This window comes from Lampetra planeri, chromosome 21, assembly GCF_965212315.1.
Source record: "Lampetra planeri chromosome 21, kcLamPlan1.2.h2, whole genome shotgun sequence".
NCBI classification, from domain to species: Eukaryota; Metazoa; Chordata; class Hyperoartia; order Petromyzontiformes; family Petromyzontidae; genus Lampetra; species Lampetra planeri.
This window is the reverse complement of record NC_136127.1, coordinates 11314431-11334114: the sequence shown is the minus strand read 5'-3', so window position 1 is coordinate 11334114 and position 19684 is coordinate 11314431. Positions and strand designations below refer to the sequence as shown.

At 47.9% G+C, this 19684-nt stretch overlaps 1 protein-coding gene across 1 annotated transcript; it reads left to right on the top strand.

Annotated features, from left to right (window-relative positions):
- The first annotated feature begins 232 nt into the window (after nt 1-232).
- LOC144724677 (heme transporter hrg1-A-like) lies at nt 233-19469 on the top strand. Its single transcript, XM_078603984.1, has 3 exons — nt 233-760; nt 13283-13450; nt 15836-19469. The coding sequence occupies exons 1-3, from the start codon at nt 625-627 to the stop codon at nt 15970-15972; spliced, it is 441 nt and encodes a 146-aa protein (XP_078460110.1). The 5' UTR covers nt 233-624; the 3' UTR covers nt 15973-19469.
- Nucleotides 19470-19684: the final 215 nt, after the last annotated feature.

Below are 19684 nucleotides of genomic sequence, written 5' to 3'. Positions count from 1 at the left end.
GGTGGTGGTGGGGGGGGGTGGTGGGGGGGGCACGGTGGTGGGGGGGGGGCACGGTGGTGGGGGGGGGCACGGTGGTGGGGGGGGGGCACGGTGGTGGGGGGGGGGGCACGGTGGTGGGGGGGGGGGCACGGTGGTGGGGGGGGGGCACGGTGGTGGGGGGGGGGACGAGAGAGTTGAGAGCCCCACGTAAGATGGCGCTCTGCCGACTCGCGCTCAGGCGCCAACGGTGAGTGGAAGGCGGTGGCGATCAGAGAGGCTGTTGGTGATCGAGGTTGGTGGTTGGTGGTGGTTGTAGTTGTTGGTGGCGGTTCCTGAGCAGCCCGGCGAACCCGAGTTCTCTTCCCGCTCACGGCCACGCCGACAACCGGTGACGAGTCCCTGGGGGCCTCCCCTCGCCTGAGGTCGCCTCGGCTCCTCAAACGAGTTGCCTCGGGGCCGCGGTAGTTGGTTAAAAACATCGCCACTGGGGGAGACAAAGGCGGCCGGGCGTGCGTGCGTGCGTGCTTGCTTGCTGGCCGTGCCGGCAGTCTGTCAAGGCTACACGGAGCAGGCAGGGAGGGAGGGAGCTGTGAGGGATTTTTGTCCTTTTGGCGGTGCTGGTGGTGACCGAGGAGGGAGGAGGCCATGGCGGTCGGGCGAACGGCGCTTCGGCTGCGCTTGGCGATGGCCGTGCTGGGATTCCTCTTCGGCGTCGCCGTCTTCTGCGTGTGGATCTTCGTGTACGAGCAGATCTGGACGGCCACGTTGGGCGGCCTCTCTGGTGAGAGACACGCGGGCGACGGCGGCGGGGACGAAGGGCCTGTGGGTAGAGAGAGGGCCAAGGGTCAGAGCCTGGATTCGTGCCCTGATGGACGTGGGGTGGTCGGCGGGGGATCTAGGCAAGGGGGGGTCCGGAGGGGATTACAGGTTTACAGGCAGTGGTTGTTACGTGTTCTTGGTTCTTTCGGTAAAGTCACGTAGAAGGGAAATAATAAAATAATATAAAAGAATAAACATTCTCATGACGTTTCGACTGCAACACAAGCAATCATCATCAGGTGTGAAATCCACAGCAAGGAAATTGTGTTGCAGTCGAAACGTCGTGAGAATTTTTATTGTTTTATATTTATTTTATTTTATTATTTCCCTTTTACGTGACTTTACCGAAAGAACCAAGAATATGAATCCCTGCAGTCACGAAAGCTTTAAATCAAAATTTGGTTGTAACGTGTTTGTGTTTGTTTGTGTTGTTGGTTGAACTTCTTTCGCACCGTACGTTAAACAACCGTGCTAATTGGAGGTGTGGGGTGGTCGGCCTGGGCACCCTCTCTCTGGGCAGTGCTGTGGTTTACTGACAGGGCTGTGGGCAAGGTGACATGTCTATGACGTGTGGGGATGGAGTGGTGGTTGTGTTGATCCATAATTAACTTCACCACCACGATGATCAGTGCCGGCTGGTAAAGGTGTGGGAGCCTAGAAGTGCAGTACAATGGATTTGCTGCACTGCTGCCCACCGCCTAGCCCAGAACTATTTTTTGTGTTTAGTTTGTTGCCTTTTCCCACACCTCTGTTTGGCTACGTACGGTGCGAAAGAAGTCCCACGTACTGTACGTACGTGGCGCGTTATGGTTGTGAAGGGCATTCAATTTGCATTCCTGCCAACCCCATACGGGTACCTCGTGTTCTTGTACAGGGAAATTGCATGTTCAGGTCCAGACGTTTCACAATACGGGTAAATTTTTGTATTTCTATTTCTCCCTCGTGATGGCACTTTGTGGGATGAATGTTGAGATTTATCGGGGCACGGGATGACCCAAAAGGTCTGAATTGGTCTGTAACAAGGTAGGGCACTGGTCAGGGGTTGACAGGTATGTGAGTGTTGTGAATCCACATATCAAGCAAGCAGCAGCATGCACGATCACAGACAGTAGTAGCATGCTAATTATCATCATGGACACCAATTACCAAAATTAATATATGAAACAGTTTTTGTTTAGTAACATAATGTTTGTCTTTGTTTGTTTCTCCCTTATGATGGCATCTTGTAGGATGAACGTTGAGATGTTTTAGGGGCACGGGGTCACGAATAAGGTCTGAATTGGTAGGCACTGATAGGGGGTTGATGTGTATGCAGTTGTGCTCAGGGGATGATTGACAGGGAGGCGGCATGGATCGTAAGATGTACAGCACAGACATGTTTGGAGGCAGCGCAGGGGAGGGATAGGGACATGATGATCAGGTCCGGGCAGCAAAGGGCAGTGCAGGAAACAACAATAACAACAATAACAACAACAATAACAACAATAACAACAACAATAACAACAACAATAACAACAATAACAACAATAACAACAACAATAACAACAAGTGGTCGGCTGGACAGCCTCTCTGTGACCAGTGCTGCGATTTATTGCCAGATGTGGCAGGGTTCAGGGACAAGATTAGAATTAGGGCAGGAAAGATGACCTGTTCCCACTGTCATTTAATGTGAGGGATCGCGATGGCTGTGTTTACACAGCCGATTATAGAGACTTGCGGAGTCATACAAACAACCTTGATAATTAATCCACAACACCTCCGTTGTCCAGAGAGTCAAAGTTTGGTGACGATAAGAGGATGGAGTGACGGATCACTGTGTTTTTGTCCAGTCTCCATGTCAGGTCATGCCCTCTTAATAAACAAATGCTCTTTCCTGAAAGTAGATTTTGTTTGGCAGGTTTTTTTTTTGTGGGTGTGTATCTCGTTATAGTAAGTGGAGTGACAGGACATCTCTTAGTACAGAACATCAATAGTCACACGGTGATGGAGACATCAGTGTGTACAGTATACTTTTCAGACTTTTATCACACTGTTTTTCAAGTACGACCGCCACCCAACTGTTATGCAGTTGAGTTATGGACTCGGTTGAACGGGACAAGTCCTGAAATACAACAGATGACGAAAACAAAACAAATGTGACCATTTTTTGTCAATTCACATGCTCTTTATATAATTCTGAAATTATCTGGTGCATTCCTAAAAGTGGCGTTTTAAGGCATTAAACCCAGGTCTCACTTCAAAAGATTAAATCTCATGCCAATGGGCTCCCACCTGGTTACAGTTCCTTTATCTCTGCTACATCTGGTCAGCTGTGTTTGTGCGACCACGTTGAGTCATGTTGCCTTCACCAGATCCCTCCGTGTGAAACAATAGTTTTGTCAATAGACTCTCACTTGGTTATAAATAAGCAATTTGATTTATTGAGTGCCGGACAGAGAGGGCCCGCATGTGGAAATAGAAACCCAGCCCGCAGGCCTTCTCGATTGAGCTGCGTTACAGCTCGTTGAACAGGCCAGCTTGTCACCGAATTTGCAGACCCTAGGTTTTTTTAAATGTTTGTCCTGATGCTGTAAATTTATGAGCCAAGTGTATTTGGTGAAATTTGGCACATTGACACGGAACAACTAGGGTTTACTTTGTGTGATAGAAACAACAACAACTGCCATTCGCCACTAAGTGGCGGTGACGTCACCACGACGCTTGTGCCAGGCCATGTGCACCTTGAGACCACGTGAAGTGTCGAATGCCCGCTGGCAGGAGGTCACGGGGCAGACCCAGGTGCCACAGGTCGACTGACTGAGATGACCGAGATGACTGGCTGATGCACCGCCTGTGCCCCCTACTGTACCCGGCGCTCCGCTCGTTGTTGTGAGATAGAAACACGTACACACACACAGTCACTCGACTCCATCCAATGTGGTGTTTAATTTTAAAATGGGAGTCTTCAAATCTCTTAAAACACGAAATTCCAATGCTGATGTCACAGACATCCTGACCACAATTGTCCAATTTCGGGATTGATTGTCACGGATGACTTCCGAGCTGCGTATACTTGACCTTGTGCGAACGGTTAAATCATTCATGAGCTCTCATCAACTAAATAAGAAATTCCGGCCATTCCCAAATCACCAATGGATGTCAGTCATGGGCTTTTTACCACACTTCATGCTAGTCGGTGTGGGTTGGTGAAAAGGGGTTGCGGGGGGAGAGAATGGCATGATCCTATGACCCTGTTCCGATATCACTCACCACTGATGTGAGTCGTGGTCGGGAATCGAACTCTGGTCGCTGGTTTCTCAGCACAACGCCAACCCACTTGTACAGAGGAGATTTTTGGCCGGGTGGAACTGATGGAAAGGCAGAGTGAGCGCGTGAGGAAGACAGGGCTGTGCTTATAATCGGTAGCGGCTGCGTGGGAACGGAAGTTAAAGCCTCTTTTTGTCGTTTCATGAAGTGAGAGAAACCACAGCCATACTGTGGCGATACGAGGTGGAAACAGAAAGTGAAGAATGTCCTTTATGTATGACGAAAACCAGTTTCGACAACATCCTACATTATATTTCGATTTAAAGCTTTTGTAATAGATTATTATTTAATTATTTCCCTTCTACGTGACTTTACCGAAAGAACCAATAATATGTATCCTACATTATGTCCTGCGTTTCCACTATTCACTGTAATTGTATCGCATGTGTAATTGTTCCCGCTTGAATGTATTTCGGTGATGGTACTTAGGGGTAGGGTTGTGGCTGTACAGATACTGGGTGAGCCGAGTTTCATTCCCAGCCATGGCTAGCATCAGTGGTGAGCGATATCTTCACTTGTCCTGGCCTTAGACCACACCTTCAAGCTACAAACTGGCCAGCATGGTGAAAAACTTAATCGGCCAGTATTGCGTACATTGCATGGGGGGAGGCCTTAATCCAGCAGTGGATTGACTTCTGAATGAACCAAGACTGCAAAGAAAAAAATGTAATCATCAGTGGTTAACAGGTGTCACGTGGCACGCTATCCCACACGGCCAGTGTTGGGGTGCGGGGCGGTTGTAGGTTCCGACCACATTTAACAGGGGGCCCAATCGGTGCCCATATGTGCGGTGTCCACTTTCCCATGCATCCTGTGGGCGAGCAAGTTCCACGTCCTTTCCCTTTCGATTCCCCCCACATGCCACTGAACGCCGAGGATGTTTGTCAGTCGCTGCCTCCTTTGCAGCCCACTAAAATATTTTGTCAAAAGTTGTTTTTGGCTGCGTTGTCGCCTGGACCTCTGCTTTCTGGCTTTCCCTGTGACTCGCTGGGGCTACTAGTTAGCAGTAGTAGCACCAGCTATCATTTGTCTATCACAAATGATAGCTCAACAAAGTGGCTTATCATGTGGTAATGTATAGCAGCCATATACGTTAAATGCACGATTCTACATGTGGAGGGAAAAACTGGAAGACCCGGAGAAAAATCCACGCGACCACGGAGAGAGAGACACGCAAACTCCAAATATACAAGAGTCAGGGTCAGGATTGAACCGACGACCTCCTGTATACCAGGCGAGGTAGTTAACATATTGGGCTGCCCCTGGGGCTCGTTGGGTCCCGCGATTGGTTCGTCCCCAATGTGCTTGGCCTGGCTGTCTGGTCCTGGGCCATGCGCTGTGTCGCTCTCCCTCTCCTCTCCCGCATGTCCCTGCCCTCATCAGCCCCCCCCTCCTTCCCATTTCACCCTCTTCCCTAATGTTGTTCCACACGTTGCTCCCCACTTGCGTTAAGCCCATTGAGATGCGGTCGCATTGAGATGCGGTCGCATTGAGATGCGGTCGCATTGAGATGCGGTCGCATTGAGATGCGGTCGCATTGAGATGCGGTCGCATTGAGATGCGGTCGCATTGAGATGCGGTCGCATTGAGATGCGGTCGCATTGAGATGCGGTCGCATTGAGATGCGGTCGCATTGAGATGCGGTCGCATTGAGATGCGGTCGCATTGAGATGCTATTTAAATTGAAATTGTTGTCCTTATAATGTAAGAGCTTTACCCAGCAGTGAAGCTGTGGTTACTCCACGGTGTACATTTACAAGTAGTGCCTTTGTCCCTTTAACACTAGGCCGTCACCTTGTCTTAAATAAAGGTCTTAAAAAAAAACTATTATTTGAGGTGGCTGGTTGCCTTGGTTGTCACAGAGCGGTGAGCTGACACTCATGGTCCTGGATTGGAATCCAGGCAGCCGCTTGTAATTACACTTCTCAAGTATAATCAACTGATGGTCTCAGCCCAGTCGCCAATGACTGCACAAAATGACCCATCATATACGTTTTGTTGGTTCTACACAACATTTGGCTCAATTATTTATCTGAGGATTAAAAATATCGGTTCGACTGTCGCACAGTGGACATCGCCCCTAGTGGCAGGGCAGGTGAGAGAGTGCTGAATGTTCATGATGAAAAGCAACAATATTAGTATGACGGAAGAGGAAAGTTTTCAATCATTGCATATGACAAATTAATCAGGAACACGGACATTGATGTAGAAAATTAAAAAAAACCCCAATGAGTGCACAAAGTAGCATAAATGGATACATGCTTGAAATGAAACCGAGATACAAAGAGGAACACGTGGATCGGGGAACAGATTAGACACAAATTAGAAACACATTGACGATTAAGGAAAGTAAGTGGGCTTGGGCAGGAGACAATGCTTCCAGTTTCAGGTTTATTTTGTTTAATCGGTTGATAACTCGATGAACCGGTATAGTCTGTCACGTTATCGATCACTGGGCCATGAGTCTACCAGTGGGGGGCGATTTATTGATATTTATGATTCCAATTAAATTTTTGTGGATCATTTGGTCAAATTAGGACCCTTAAGCAGGCAAGCAATGGCCTGCTCTTGCGAATGACATCAGGGGGTCTTTAACGTCTTTAACATCAGGGGGTCTTCCACTGTGAAGCAGTAGTGTTACTCTGGTTACTACACGACCGCAGTAATAACCAGGGCGGCCGCTGGATTCGAACTGCGAACCTCTGCAGCAAGCGCCAAACGCCCTTCCACTGGGGCCACGTCACCCATTGATTAGGCCGCGAGTATAAAGGATAATCGCGCATGGACGAGGCTGGTGACGGAATGGCAGTTGATGAGATAATTTTCACGCGCAGAAGTGAGATGGATCGTGGCACCGTGACGGACGCGATGGGCGTGGGGAGCCCTTCATCCAGCAGCGGATAGACAGTGAGCTGATGATGAAGCTGATTGTTTTAGAACTTGGTATTCAGAAGTTCAAGCATCGGGCATGACCGAACACGCCTCTGCTAAGTTAAATGCGAGCTCGGGTTCTCACTTTTAGCCCAGCAACAGATTACACCGACGCGTTTGTCTCGTTAGAGTTCGCGATAAGTGCACCGGTTAAAAATGAGCTGTCAAAATAAGGCTGACGTCACTCGTGACTCTAAACAATTTTTTTTTTAGTTCCGCAACACATTTTCGGAAGCGTTCTGGCGTCCATGTTCACCTTCACGTGCCGCTTTATTAAGAAATAATTTACAGCAGCACGTGGTCAATCCATTGCTGGATGGAGGCCTCCCCAACAAAATATGACAAACATGGAAGATAATGGCGACCATTCCTTTGTGTTTGACATTAGTATCATTCATAATCAATTCATGTTCACCCCTTTGTCAATACACTTGGTTGGATGAAGGCCTTCACCAGTGCCTTTTTGGTTATGTTGTTCGACCATACTTCACCACGCCGGTCCTTACCTGTTGGTGAATGAAGGGAAGGAGGGGGGTGGGGGTTGAGACTTGGCACTGATGTTAGCCGTGGCTGAAAAGAAAACCTCAGCTCACCGGGTTTGAAGCGCAGTGCACCAATCACTGTGTCACAGCTTCACCCCCCACAAACAGCATACCGTTCCAGATGGCCTTGTTGCCATACGACCAAAACCTTGGTATTTTGCCCCCATTGTTTGCTGATGGAGACGTGATCGAATCTAGATTTGAAGTTTGGTTCTTTCGGTAAAGTCACGTAGGTGTAAAATAAAATCAATTAAATCACGACGTTTCGGGCGCAACACAAGCGTCCGTCATCACGTGGGACAACCACAGCAAGAAACAATTGCTGAAGTGGGCCCACTTTATTTTGTTTTATACCTACGTGACTTTACTGAAAGAACCAAAGAGTAGAGACGTGATATGTTTTTTTTGCCGAAACAAAACGCGAGGTCAAGGTGCAGCGCTTAAGTTGGTGGATTTTCATCTTGGTGCAACTTTGGAGTCTCAAGTCATAAGCGAGATGATTAACGATTTCCGATTCACCAATAGTAGCGTGGTGATAGTGACAACACTGCCCGATGGTTTACCTATTGGCTCGTACGATCGGTGTAACGGGCATTGGCCGTTTATACCCCAGCGCTTAAAGATGAGCTGCAAATTACCCAATAGGGATGGCTTGTAGCAACATGTGACCTACCACAAAAAAAAACTTGGGTAAACAAGCGTAATGTAAGTAATAAATAAAAAAGAACAAAAGTTCAGTTCTGTGTACTGTTCTATCAAAAACAAGGTCAGGGTGATTTCCTCCTCAAATGAGCATTGAAACATTGGTGCCTATCTCCCGTTTACAGCCCTGCAAAGCAAGTGGTGGAAATTCCACATACCTATGGTGGGAGTGAGTCTATCCATAGGACAACCAACCACTGTTGACTATCCCACAAAGTAGTACTTATTAAACTATTTTAATTCTAGCAGGTAATGCCCTCTGAGCTATATAGCCCTTTTTCAGAAGAGCACCTGGCCACATAAGATAGCTCAACGAAGTGGCTTATCGTGTGGAAATTGACAGCAGCCAAATAATATAAAGGCACGTTTCTAAATGTGGAGGGGAAAACCGGAGGACCCCCTAGAAAAAAATCCACGCGACCACAGAGAGACAGACACGCAAACTACAAATGTACAGCAGGCGTCAAGGTCGGGATCGAACCCACGACCTCCTACATACCAGACGCGTTAACATCTTGCCACCGTGGCACCCAGAGGGATGCTGGGCGGAGTCAACTCCCAACCAGGATTTGACCCCGTGACCTCCAATTATGAACTGATCGCTTTGTACAACCCGTTTGTCAATCCACTGCTGGCTGAATGCCCCTCCGCGCAGGCATTTAGGGTTACTTGACCATACTTCAGGCTGGCGGTGAAGTAGTCGCAAACTTGCAACTCGTATTTTGTAAAAGGACATTTCTTGTCGTCTTGGTTCTTTCAGTAAAGTCACGTAGAAGGGAAGTAATAAAATAATAAAAATAATAATATAATTCTCACGACGTTTCAGCCACAACGCAAGCAGCCGTCCTCAGGTGAAAACCAGGACGGCTGCTTGCATTGTGGCCGAAACGTCGTGAGAATTATTTTAATGTTTTATTTTTATTATTTTATTACTTCCCTTCTACGTGACTTTACCGAAAGAACCAAGAAGATGAATCCCTGCAGTCACGAAAGCTTTAAATCGACACATTTCTTGTGTTGAAGTTCACGGCGACGTTCGGCACCAATGCCCGTCCTTGAAAGTCTCCTTTTGTTACACGCTTTTTTTTTAACTCGCTCTTCCTGTCGTTGTTGTATCCTCAAATCTTGTAACTCAATTTTAACCCACTTCCCAATGTGGTATCGACTGCAAACTTGGTATACGTATGTCATACTGATGACAATACTATATTATATAATAATAAAAAAATATTTTTAAACATTTTTTATATGTTATGTTTCGGCTTGGGTCTAATTGTCCACGCTCAACTGACGTTGCCTGTAAATGACCACGGTCCCTTACGTTATGGCAAGCTTCGGGGCCACTTCCTGGAGTCGTGGAGTTCTGCCATTACTCGTACGGTACATTTAATTAAAGCGTGTTTAAAAAAAAGTTATTTTAAATATTACTTATTGTTTTCGGAGTTATAAACGCGATTACCGATTTGGTGAAGTCATGAGCAGGATGATGGTGACTATGGTTGGGCTTTGCAGAGTCTTGAGCTGGGCAAGTGAACCCAGAATTAGCATCAGAATATTTATTTATACTGGAGGAGGAATCTGATGAGCTATAAATCTCTTTTTCACAGATGTTCAGTAGGGGCACGGGGTCAGAACGTTGCAATAACAAACAATACAAAAACACGATAGGAGTGCATAGTATAGGAAAGGTAAACAAATCAAATTTTGATTTAAAGCTTTCGTGACTGCAGGGATTCATATTCTTGGTTCTTTCGGTAAAGTCACGTAGAAGGGAAATAATAAGAAACGTCGTGAGAATTTTTATTGTTTTATATTTATATTATTTTATTATTTCCATTCTACGTGACTTTACCGAAAGAACCAAGAATATGTAAACAAAACACTTATACAAAATATTTTCAAAAACGTAACTTTTTTTTCACTGAGCTATGAACTTATTTTTCAGAAGCAACCTGGCCACATGTTAGCTCAACAAAGTGGCTGATCACGTGGAAATTTCTAGCAGCAACATAATCTAAATAGTAACCCAGTTCGAGCGCCAGAGGAACTACTCTCCCTCACCCTCTGCACCAAATTTAGTTCTTGACGGACCAGCAGCTCACAGAGTAGACCCTGGGGAAATGGATGGTGGGGTGGGAGGGAACTGAGATGATGGGGAGGGGGCGAGGGGGGGCCTTTTGGGGAAGGGAGGTGTGGAGGCGGGGGCTTGTTGGCATGGAGACGTCGGTTTAAATGTTTTTCCGTCTTTTCCCCCCCCACCCCCTTTCCAACCCCGAGTAAATCCTGCCCCGGTTCACTTTCAAAACATTCCGCTGTCCTACCGTAATTTCCCTGTGTGTGCGCGCGCGCCTCTGGCCCGACCGTGGCGTTTGTGAATGTGCTCACGTGCTGGTATGTGAGAGTGCGTGTGTGTGCGTGTGTGCGCGTGTGTGCACGTGTGTCTGGTGTGGGGAGCGGTAGTGTAGTGGTTAGAGCTCTTACGCTACGAACCCAGAGACCCGAATTCGATTCCCGCTCACGGCCAACACCCAGTGACGATTATCCGCGCCGGTTCATGGCATCCCCTCGGTCGACTCAGCCTCAAATGAGTAACGTGGTGCAGTGTGTAAACATCTCCACTGGGGAGACATAGGCGACCGGGCGTGGTGCTGGCCACCCACGTCCTCGTGTGCCGTGCCGGCCTTCATAGGTTGCTCGCTAACAGCACTTGCCCCAACAGTCTAGTAAGGCTATACGGGGATCTTTGTCTTTGTACGTGACTAGTGTGTGCATGGGTGGAGCCGTGGCCGCATGGTTTTCACGGACTGTTGAGGAAAGTGCTGCTTGCGAGCACTTCTTAAGGCTGGCATGCTGACATGTGGATGTGTGATGTGGCCCACTGTGTGGGCCACTAAGGAGATGTTATGCCTCGTGCGTGAGTGGGGAGCGGTTGCGCATTGGTTCGTGCGCTGTGCCACGAACCCAGCGACCTGTGTTCGACCTGCGTTCGATTTCCAGCCACGGCCTTTCCTAGGTCGGCTCAGCCTGAATTAAGTACCTGGTGCAATGGCCCAATCAGCAGCACTGGGGTGACATCGGTAAAGGTTGCCAGGAGTGGTGCTGGCCACCCAACCCCATTTGTGCACCACGCCGGCCTTCACAGGTGCTCGCTAACAGCACTTTACCCAATAGTCTGATTAAAAGGCGATACGGGGGAACTTTTTCTTTGGAGATGAAAATATCCTCGTAATGTGTATATATATGTGTGTGTGTAAGGTGTTTTAAAATTTAAAACAAACGAGTTGGCCGCAAATGTTAAGTGTCCACACTCTGGCTAACTGCCGCGGGCGGGCAGGCGCTAGCCGGTTGACCGGCGTGCCTCTGCTTGCTGTTGTGAGGTCACACACAAAGGTCCCCCGTGTAGCCTTAACAGACTGTAGGGGCAAGTGCTGTTAGCGAGCACCTATGAAGGCCGGAACGGCACACGAGGGGGTGGGTGGCCAGCACCACGCCCGACCGCCTTTGTCTCCCCAGTGGCGATGTTTACACATCGCACCAGGTACTCATTTGAGGCTGAGTCGACCTAGGGGAGGCCCAGTACCGGTTCAGATAATCGTCACTGGTGTTGGCCGTGAGTGGGAATCGAACCCGGGTCGCCAGGTTCATAGCGCAGCGCGCTAACCGCTACACTACCGCTCCCCACTGTTGTGAGGTCACATACACACACATATACACACAAAGACAAAGTTCCCCCGTGTAGCCTGCACGAGACTGTTGAGGACAAGTGCTGTTAGCAAGCACGTTTCAAAGCCAGCACGAGGTGGTGGTGTGGCCAGCACCACGCCTGGCAGCGCCCGCCTTTGTCTCCTCAGTTTCCGATGTTTGCACACTGCACAAAGTACTCATTTAAGGCCGAGTCGAACGAGGGGAGCTCCCAGGACCGGTTTGGATAATCGCCACTGATTATATATAATCAGCCATCGCCGGGAATTGAATTCAGATGTCTGGGTTCATAGTACAGTGCGCGAACCACTGTGCCACCATTCTCCACCCCACACACACCTCGCACCCACCCACCCTGCCTCACCGCAGTCCTCCGTGGATTTGCTGGCATGCAGGTGTATCAGTCTGCATCCCACGCCACCGTAAAAGGGTAAAGGTGCAGCCCTGCAATTGCTTGCTCATGCCACTGCTGCTGTAAGCTTCTCATATTAGATGGAGCTTTAGAAAGGGCCGCTCTCGAAGGTATTTGGCCTACTCTTCCACGTGGAAAGGGGTCTGAGTACTCGCACGTTTCCGCACCCTAAGCGATCTGCCTATCTGCTGGGCCGACAGACGTGGCGGGGGGTGGGGTGGCATTAAGAAACTTGGAACGTTGTTTCAACTGCAGCGGCCGTGATATGGAACTGGCGGCACCTGCGTTGCGGGTCTCATGTGGCAACGGTTACGCCATTGGCAGCGTCCTCCCTATTGGCAGACCGGCGGTGGCAAACACAGGCTTCCCGGTTGCTTCATGCCCACGCTCTTGGCCCCGTTGGCCTTGAGCAACAAGCGTTTGACGGACGCTGCCGATCAAGAGCTGGGCTATCCAAATATTTCAAGAAATTGATGACTGTTTATCGATTCGAGTACACGACGCATTGGGTGAGACAAACATAGTTGGGGAGAAAATAAAAAAACCTCGCGTTTGTTCTCACGTCTTCCGTTCGACGGAGGTGGGGGGGGTGATGACATCGCCCGCATAGTCGGCCGCATCACGTTGGGCATGGACTAAATATCGGGGGTTTCGTGCCTTTGGAAGGCAGTATACCGGGGCAACCAACAGTTTTAAATGGGCTTGTGTAATAGAATGCGAAAAGGAGCCGATCTAAATTTTTTAGTCGATTGATTATCCCAGCTCTAGTTTGCACCACCTCCTCATTCGTGCGCCGTGCTAACCTTAATCGGTACTACCTGACGATCTGCCGCGACTTTCCACGCAATCTAAGCATGGTAATTGCTGCCTCTTGTTGTGTTTGTTGCAGGCGTGCTGGCGCTGTGGGTGTTCGTCACCCACGCCATGTACCTGCAGGACTACTGGCGCAGCTGGCTGCGGGGCCTCCGCTACTTCCTGGCGAGCGGAGTGCTGGCGTCGCTCATCGCACTGACGGGCAGCATCACGATGCTCGCCCTCGCCTGCCACAGACAAGAGAGTAAGGCTATGCCATTCGGTCCACACCACCTCACCGCCCTCTCCACACTGTTCCGTCTATACCACACGAGCCACATCGCATTCGGAGACCACTTTTTTTTTCAATAACTAAGAGATCTGGGGAAAACCCACCACGCATACCAGAGCGTTACGCTCAAAACTCCACACCGATAGATTTAATCCATGGACACATGAGGTGCACATTGCAAATGAGGCCGTACAAACAAGACAAATAATATCTTCATTCTCGAAGACGTGACAATTTGGCAAATGTTTAGTGGCGGAGGGTTGTGAGTTGGGTGGGATGTGAATCTTTACCAACTCTATACCACCAGCTTATGGACTGGACTCGCAAACTTCACAAAATGAGTTGGACCTGGGCTCCAAGATGTTGCTGTTCACGAGCATCTGGCAATCCAGCAGCGTTTATTTAACGCTGCTGATGGGACCCGGACGGTTTCAATCTGTCCAGAGTTTCCGTGCTTACACAAATACAGCTGGATTATAATTGATCTAGAAAGCCAACAGGTTGATGGACGGAAACATTATTCATGTTGACACACAGAACAGATATATGCTCATCTGTGCTCTTACCCATAATGCTGCACAGCAATGGATGAGTTTGTAATAATCTCTGCTCGTGTGATCATGTCTTTTGGAGTTAGTGTGGTTTTTTTGTTTTATTGATTCAAAGTAATTCACTGCCCCTTTTGCCAATCCACTGCTGAATAAAGCACACACTCATGGGGGCTGTTTGACCATACTTCACCAGGCAGGGCAATGCTGGTTGGTGATGGTGGGGTGCCCACGACTGGTTCAAACATCACTCACCACTCGTGTTAGCCATTGTCGGGAATTGAATAGAGATCACCAGATTCATAACGCAGTGCGGTAATTACTGCACCACCGCCACTACTCTCATGCACAAAGACAAAGATCCCCATGTATGTATGTTGAACTTCTTTCACTCCGTACGTAGCCAACCATGCTAATTCGAGGTGTCTAACCTTTAATAGACTGCTAGGCAAGTATTGTGAACATTTGAGGCTGAGTTTACCTGGAGGAGGACGAAGACCGATTCTAGAATATAATTCAGGTCACCTGGTACATAGCGCAGTACGCTAACCACTGTGCCTCCGCTCATCCTTGCTGTTTACACTATTTGGCTTTCGTTTGCACGTTGCTCGTCGGTGAAAACTAAATCGCGAAGCGCACTTGTGTTTTTATTGTTTAATTGAAAAGCCGACCACAATTAGCACCGTCCACGCAGTAGCTCACCGACAGGGCCCGTCGTGATATTTGTGGTAACACAGCTCATTAGCCATGAAACCCAAGCTGAGCCACATTGCCTATTCATAGCCTGTCGGCAGTGTCAGGCATTCCAATTCAAAGGGAAAATATTATTTATTTTTCAGTTCGTGAAGGGGATCTTTGGGAATTGCTGACTTTTTTTTTACATAATGTTTTTGGATTTTTGTTTCTTTTAACAGCATGGCATTTGATCTTTCGGTGTTGTGTGGCCACGGAGGGTACAGATTTTCATTCGGGGGCCCCCTGGCAGAAAGCAAGCATTAACGTGGTCCCGTTTTAGCGCAGCCTCTAGATGGTATCAGATCACAGATCTACTTGTGAGGTCCATTCATTTACCTCTCATCCGCACTGGCTCCCGCGCCTTCTCACACGCTTCTGCTTTTGAAGAGTTGTCTGTCGCGTGACAAACGTAATCACTCTCCGATGTGTTCTCGGGTGATCCCGCCTGTTTTTCGTCATGATGTCTTGACGGTTCGCCCCACTTGTTTGGGAGTTTGTTTACAAGGGACCGAGTTGAGCGACTTATTATTTCTCAGAGTGCACGTTTGTTGTATCGGAGCACGTTTGTTTGCATGCATGTTCACCATAAGTACGTGTGGTTAATGCGAACTTGATTCCTTTTAAAAATATTTATGTTTGGTGTTTGGAAATCTTAACACCTGTTTTATTGCCAGAATGGGTAAAACTTAATATTATTTTTAATACTTTGATACTGGCAAAAAGGTCCCATTTTTCAAATAATTTTCTCCTTAAATTTGAGCTGCTCAATGCAGTTCCTGAAGATGCTCCCATCCAGCATGCGGAGCGAAACGTCGGACATCATGCCCAACGACACGCGGTACCACCCGAGAACATAGCCACAAGTGCAACTTTACTTATGCAACTTCGTTTCCGGGTTCCTTCTTTTCGGCGTAGCCTTGAAAGGAGCAACACAGACTCCAACATGGTTGTTAGACGCAGAGGAAAACCTGTGCCGCGGTGCGCCGCCGATCATTTTGCGGTCGGCGTGTGTCTTGGCGCTCGCCACCCTGAGCTTGACCTTTTTTTCCCGCTCATCTCCCGTTTTTTCGCACAGCGATGAAAGACCCGCGGAGTCTGTACTGGAGCGCGCTGGCGAGCGCTCTGGCGCTGCTGTGGGCGCTGCTGCTTGCAGCCTTCTCCTTCGGCTACCGCCGGGAATTTGCCGAGTTCAGCCTGCTCATGGACTTTTGAGACGTGGAGTCTCACCGCCTGTCATCGCTCACGACACCTCCGCACCCATCCCCCTCCCCCCCCAAGCCACCTCTTGAAATACAACCTCGTGGTCAGAGCGCTGAGCTGGCGCTGCCGAGATGCTGGGTTTCAATACAGGTTTCACCCGCCTGTGATTATCCCAGGCTTCCAAGTATAGAGAGTTGATGATCTCAGCCCAGTCACTTATGACTGGCTTTTTTTTAAAGCAATGGCATCAAAATTTGGCTCTGCGCTTATTTTTGTGAAGTTTTAGCTCAGTCTGACTATGCGTGAGATGAACATTACTCTCATATGTAGAGCGGGTGGGAAAGCGTTGCCCTTCACCATGTGGACACGAGGTCACTTGAAGAGATCTCAAAGATTGTTCTGCGATATCCGCTTCTGTGAGCCGTTCTGTAACGTAGAGGGATGCACTGCTCTGCGAGCAATCCCATTGGATACGTAGGGTTATAACATGATGCTGATAGCACAATCGGCGTAAAACTGGGTGGGGGGGAAGGAAGGGGGCAGTGGGCTGTTAAAAAAATGGAAACAACGCCAAGGCCGCCTTCTCCACCCGGCTTCCCAGGGCGATGGGAGTGTCGGTTACTTTTGTGGGCAGTGAGCGTCGCTTGCCACCCAGTGGGGGTCGCGCGTCTCTGCAGTTGAACGCTCGCCAAGCAGAGCTTAGGTTTCGGCGGGGAGGGCTTGTACTTTTAAATATAAATGCTTGTGCACAGGTTTTTTTACACGTATATATGGGTATGGGTCGGTTTGTAGCGGCAAAGGGTTGTCGGAGGAACCCATTTACAATATTTACAAAACATGCTTTGGAACAAAATAAGCGATATTTTGGTATGCAATTGGTATCCGCCCCCCCCCACTGCTAATGTACAATAGCTTTTCTGAAATGAAAGTAAATATGGTTGGCATATCAAGACATGGCCTATCCAAACGGCACAAATTAGTAACCCATTAATTAAATAGACGTAATAATTTTAATTATCGTGAAAAAGGGACCGTCGACCTTTCTGCAATTTTTATTGTGACCGCTATTTGTCTTTGTGCGAAGTGCAGCAGAGCCTGCTGCGCTCATTGGTTATTTATTTACCGTTATTGTGACATCTTTTTGCCGAGCGAGCTTTGTTCACTGCTGTAGAGATGGACGCGGGTCGGTTCAGATTCGCGCCGTAGAGACCGAAGATAACATTTTGTTTACTGGTCGTGGTGTCAAAGTCGCCACCCCACAGTCTGCGAGCGTACGGCTTTAGATGAGTACAAGTCCAGGCCGTTTTTCACTACGCTGCTGGATGAGGGCATCACCACACCGTGTCGGCAGTGAGGGTTATTTACCCATACTTCACCGTACTGGTTGGTGAATGTAGTGAGAGTCCAAAACAATGGATTTTTCTGCACTGCCGTCAACTGGCCACAGTGCACAATACTTGGTGGCCAATCATCTAAGCAATGCCCAGGCTCCTGCTTGGCTTCTGAGGCGCATTAAACCAGCTCATTGTCATCATGCAAACTGGGACAGCACTTAATTCTCATGTATGTAATTGGTAGGTTACATATCTGTACCAATATAACCAAACATGCATAGAATGTTTTGTATATAACTTTGTGTATTGTATGGTATGTGTACAGGAGGGCAGTTGGAATGTTTAGAAAACGAGGGATTGAAAACGAGGGATTGAATCTAGACCGGAAGGGTTTCAAGAGAGGTGTTATTTTAAGACACGTCTGTGTTCGCCATTCGAGCAACGTGGATGTTCTTCGAAACCATATTGCAAAAGTAAGAGTGTGGATTTAATAACTCGCGTTCAAAACGTGGTGACCAGCCCCTCCTGTCAATACTTGTGTTACTTCTTAGATTTTTGCGGCTGTGGTGTTATATTGCTCTCCGCTCTGTTTTCGAGGTTGTGCAGAATGATGTCCGACGTTTCGCTGTACTTGCTGCGAGCTTCTTCAGTTCCGAATATACAACCGGTTCAACCAGAGAGCTTATCGGAGAGCCATACTTACGTGACTTGTTTATTTTAAGTGTGCTCTATTACAGAAAAAAATATACTTTTGATAAAGGGATTGAAAACAAACGGGAGCAAACAATGAAACAACTCTTGGACATTGCACTGTTGTTTGTACGAGGAGACTGGCTAACCTGACTATGAGGTCACGACCTCGACACTTTGCCGAGCGTTGTGAATTGTCCTTCTCAAATGTAGCCGTTTCCATGTGGGCCAATGAACTAGCTCAGAACCGGTCTTCAAAACAGCAAGGAGATTATCGAGTGCTCCTTGGTTCCGGCGTCTTTCCTGCTACAAGCACCAGTGGGCACGACACGTTTTATCGGTTACAATCGCGCGCGATACTTGCAATCATCTGTGCACCTGTGAGAATACATTATGAACGATATACGTGAATTACATGCTCTGTTACATTGAGGCTTGTGGAGCGAGCGAGACTGACAGAAACAAGACTAGACCGGTTGTAATATTGACCCGAATTAATCGATTTGTCGAGGTGTGGGGGGGGTATAAATTGTCACATCCATATAAGCCACATAGGTTAAATTCCAGGTCACGACATCGTCAATTCACATCTGAACCTGATTTGGGCTTTCCGTTTTAGGTTATCGGGTCAAATAAAGTTGTATTTTTATTAAATAAAGAGGTAGCTCATCGTTTAAAAAAAATTAACCCTCAACCATTGCTGGATATTCCACCATGGGGGACAGTTTCATTTGGGCAAAAGAGACTGCAAAAATTTGACAAAAGAGGGATCGATTCTTGAATCAAAACGTGACCTTGAAGCGTAACAATTAATCAAATCGCGAGATGGTCGTATTGTTACATTACCTCGTGGTTAACATCAAAACCTCTCCCCTCATCCCTATGGTAGCTTGCGTGGTGGTGATTTAATCATTAAGGACTGACTGGACATCCAAGGTGCTAAGGAGCTCACAAGAGGATGAACACGTGCAATTTACTAAAAGGGATGACATTGTGGATTATAACTCTGCTGTGGCCACGGCTCATGATGGCCAGGCCTTCGGGGACCTCGCTGGACTGCGTATGTTTTAAAGTGATGTGCACGTTTGTCGTTTTATTCTTTATTCATTTAGTGCTGAACTTGTTTTTATTGTCATGTGGGTTGATTTATTTTCGTGCAGTGTTGCGACACGTTTAATCACAGCCAAAGTGTTAACGTGTCATTTTAGCGGTCGCCAGTACGAAATATATTTTGGTTTAAGGGAGTCTGCCAGTAGCATCAGGTTTGGGTCAGTAACCTCAATATGAAATGGCTCCATGCGTTACACTAATGTACCCGTCTTTTATCTAACTATAACTGAGGGCTGTCTTGCGCGTCTTGGCAAATGCATGGGGCATCATCGGGGCCACCTGTGGATTTGTGCGTGTTGTCGGACATGCCTTTTGTATCGTTACATTTTTATGACTGGGGTGTCAACATTTTAATTAAAGCTTGCAATAAAAGCACGTTGGTGTTACAATTCTTCTTAATGCAGTACATGTGCACTTCAGTCCGCGAACAAAGTTATTGATGAACCGAAGGTTAATATTCCGAGTTAGGCGACGTGTCGAGCATTTGACAAGGTTTCTCCACGCACTTCTCTGGGCATATTCGGGATGTGGCGAAAGCTTCTCCTTGTTGTGATGCCCACAGGAGAGCGTGGCAAAGGCTCTCAAGAATT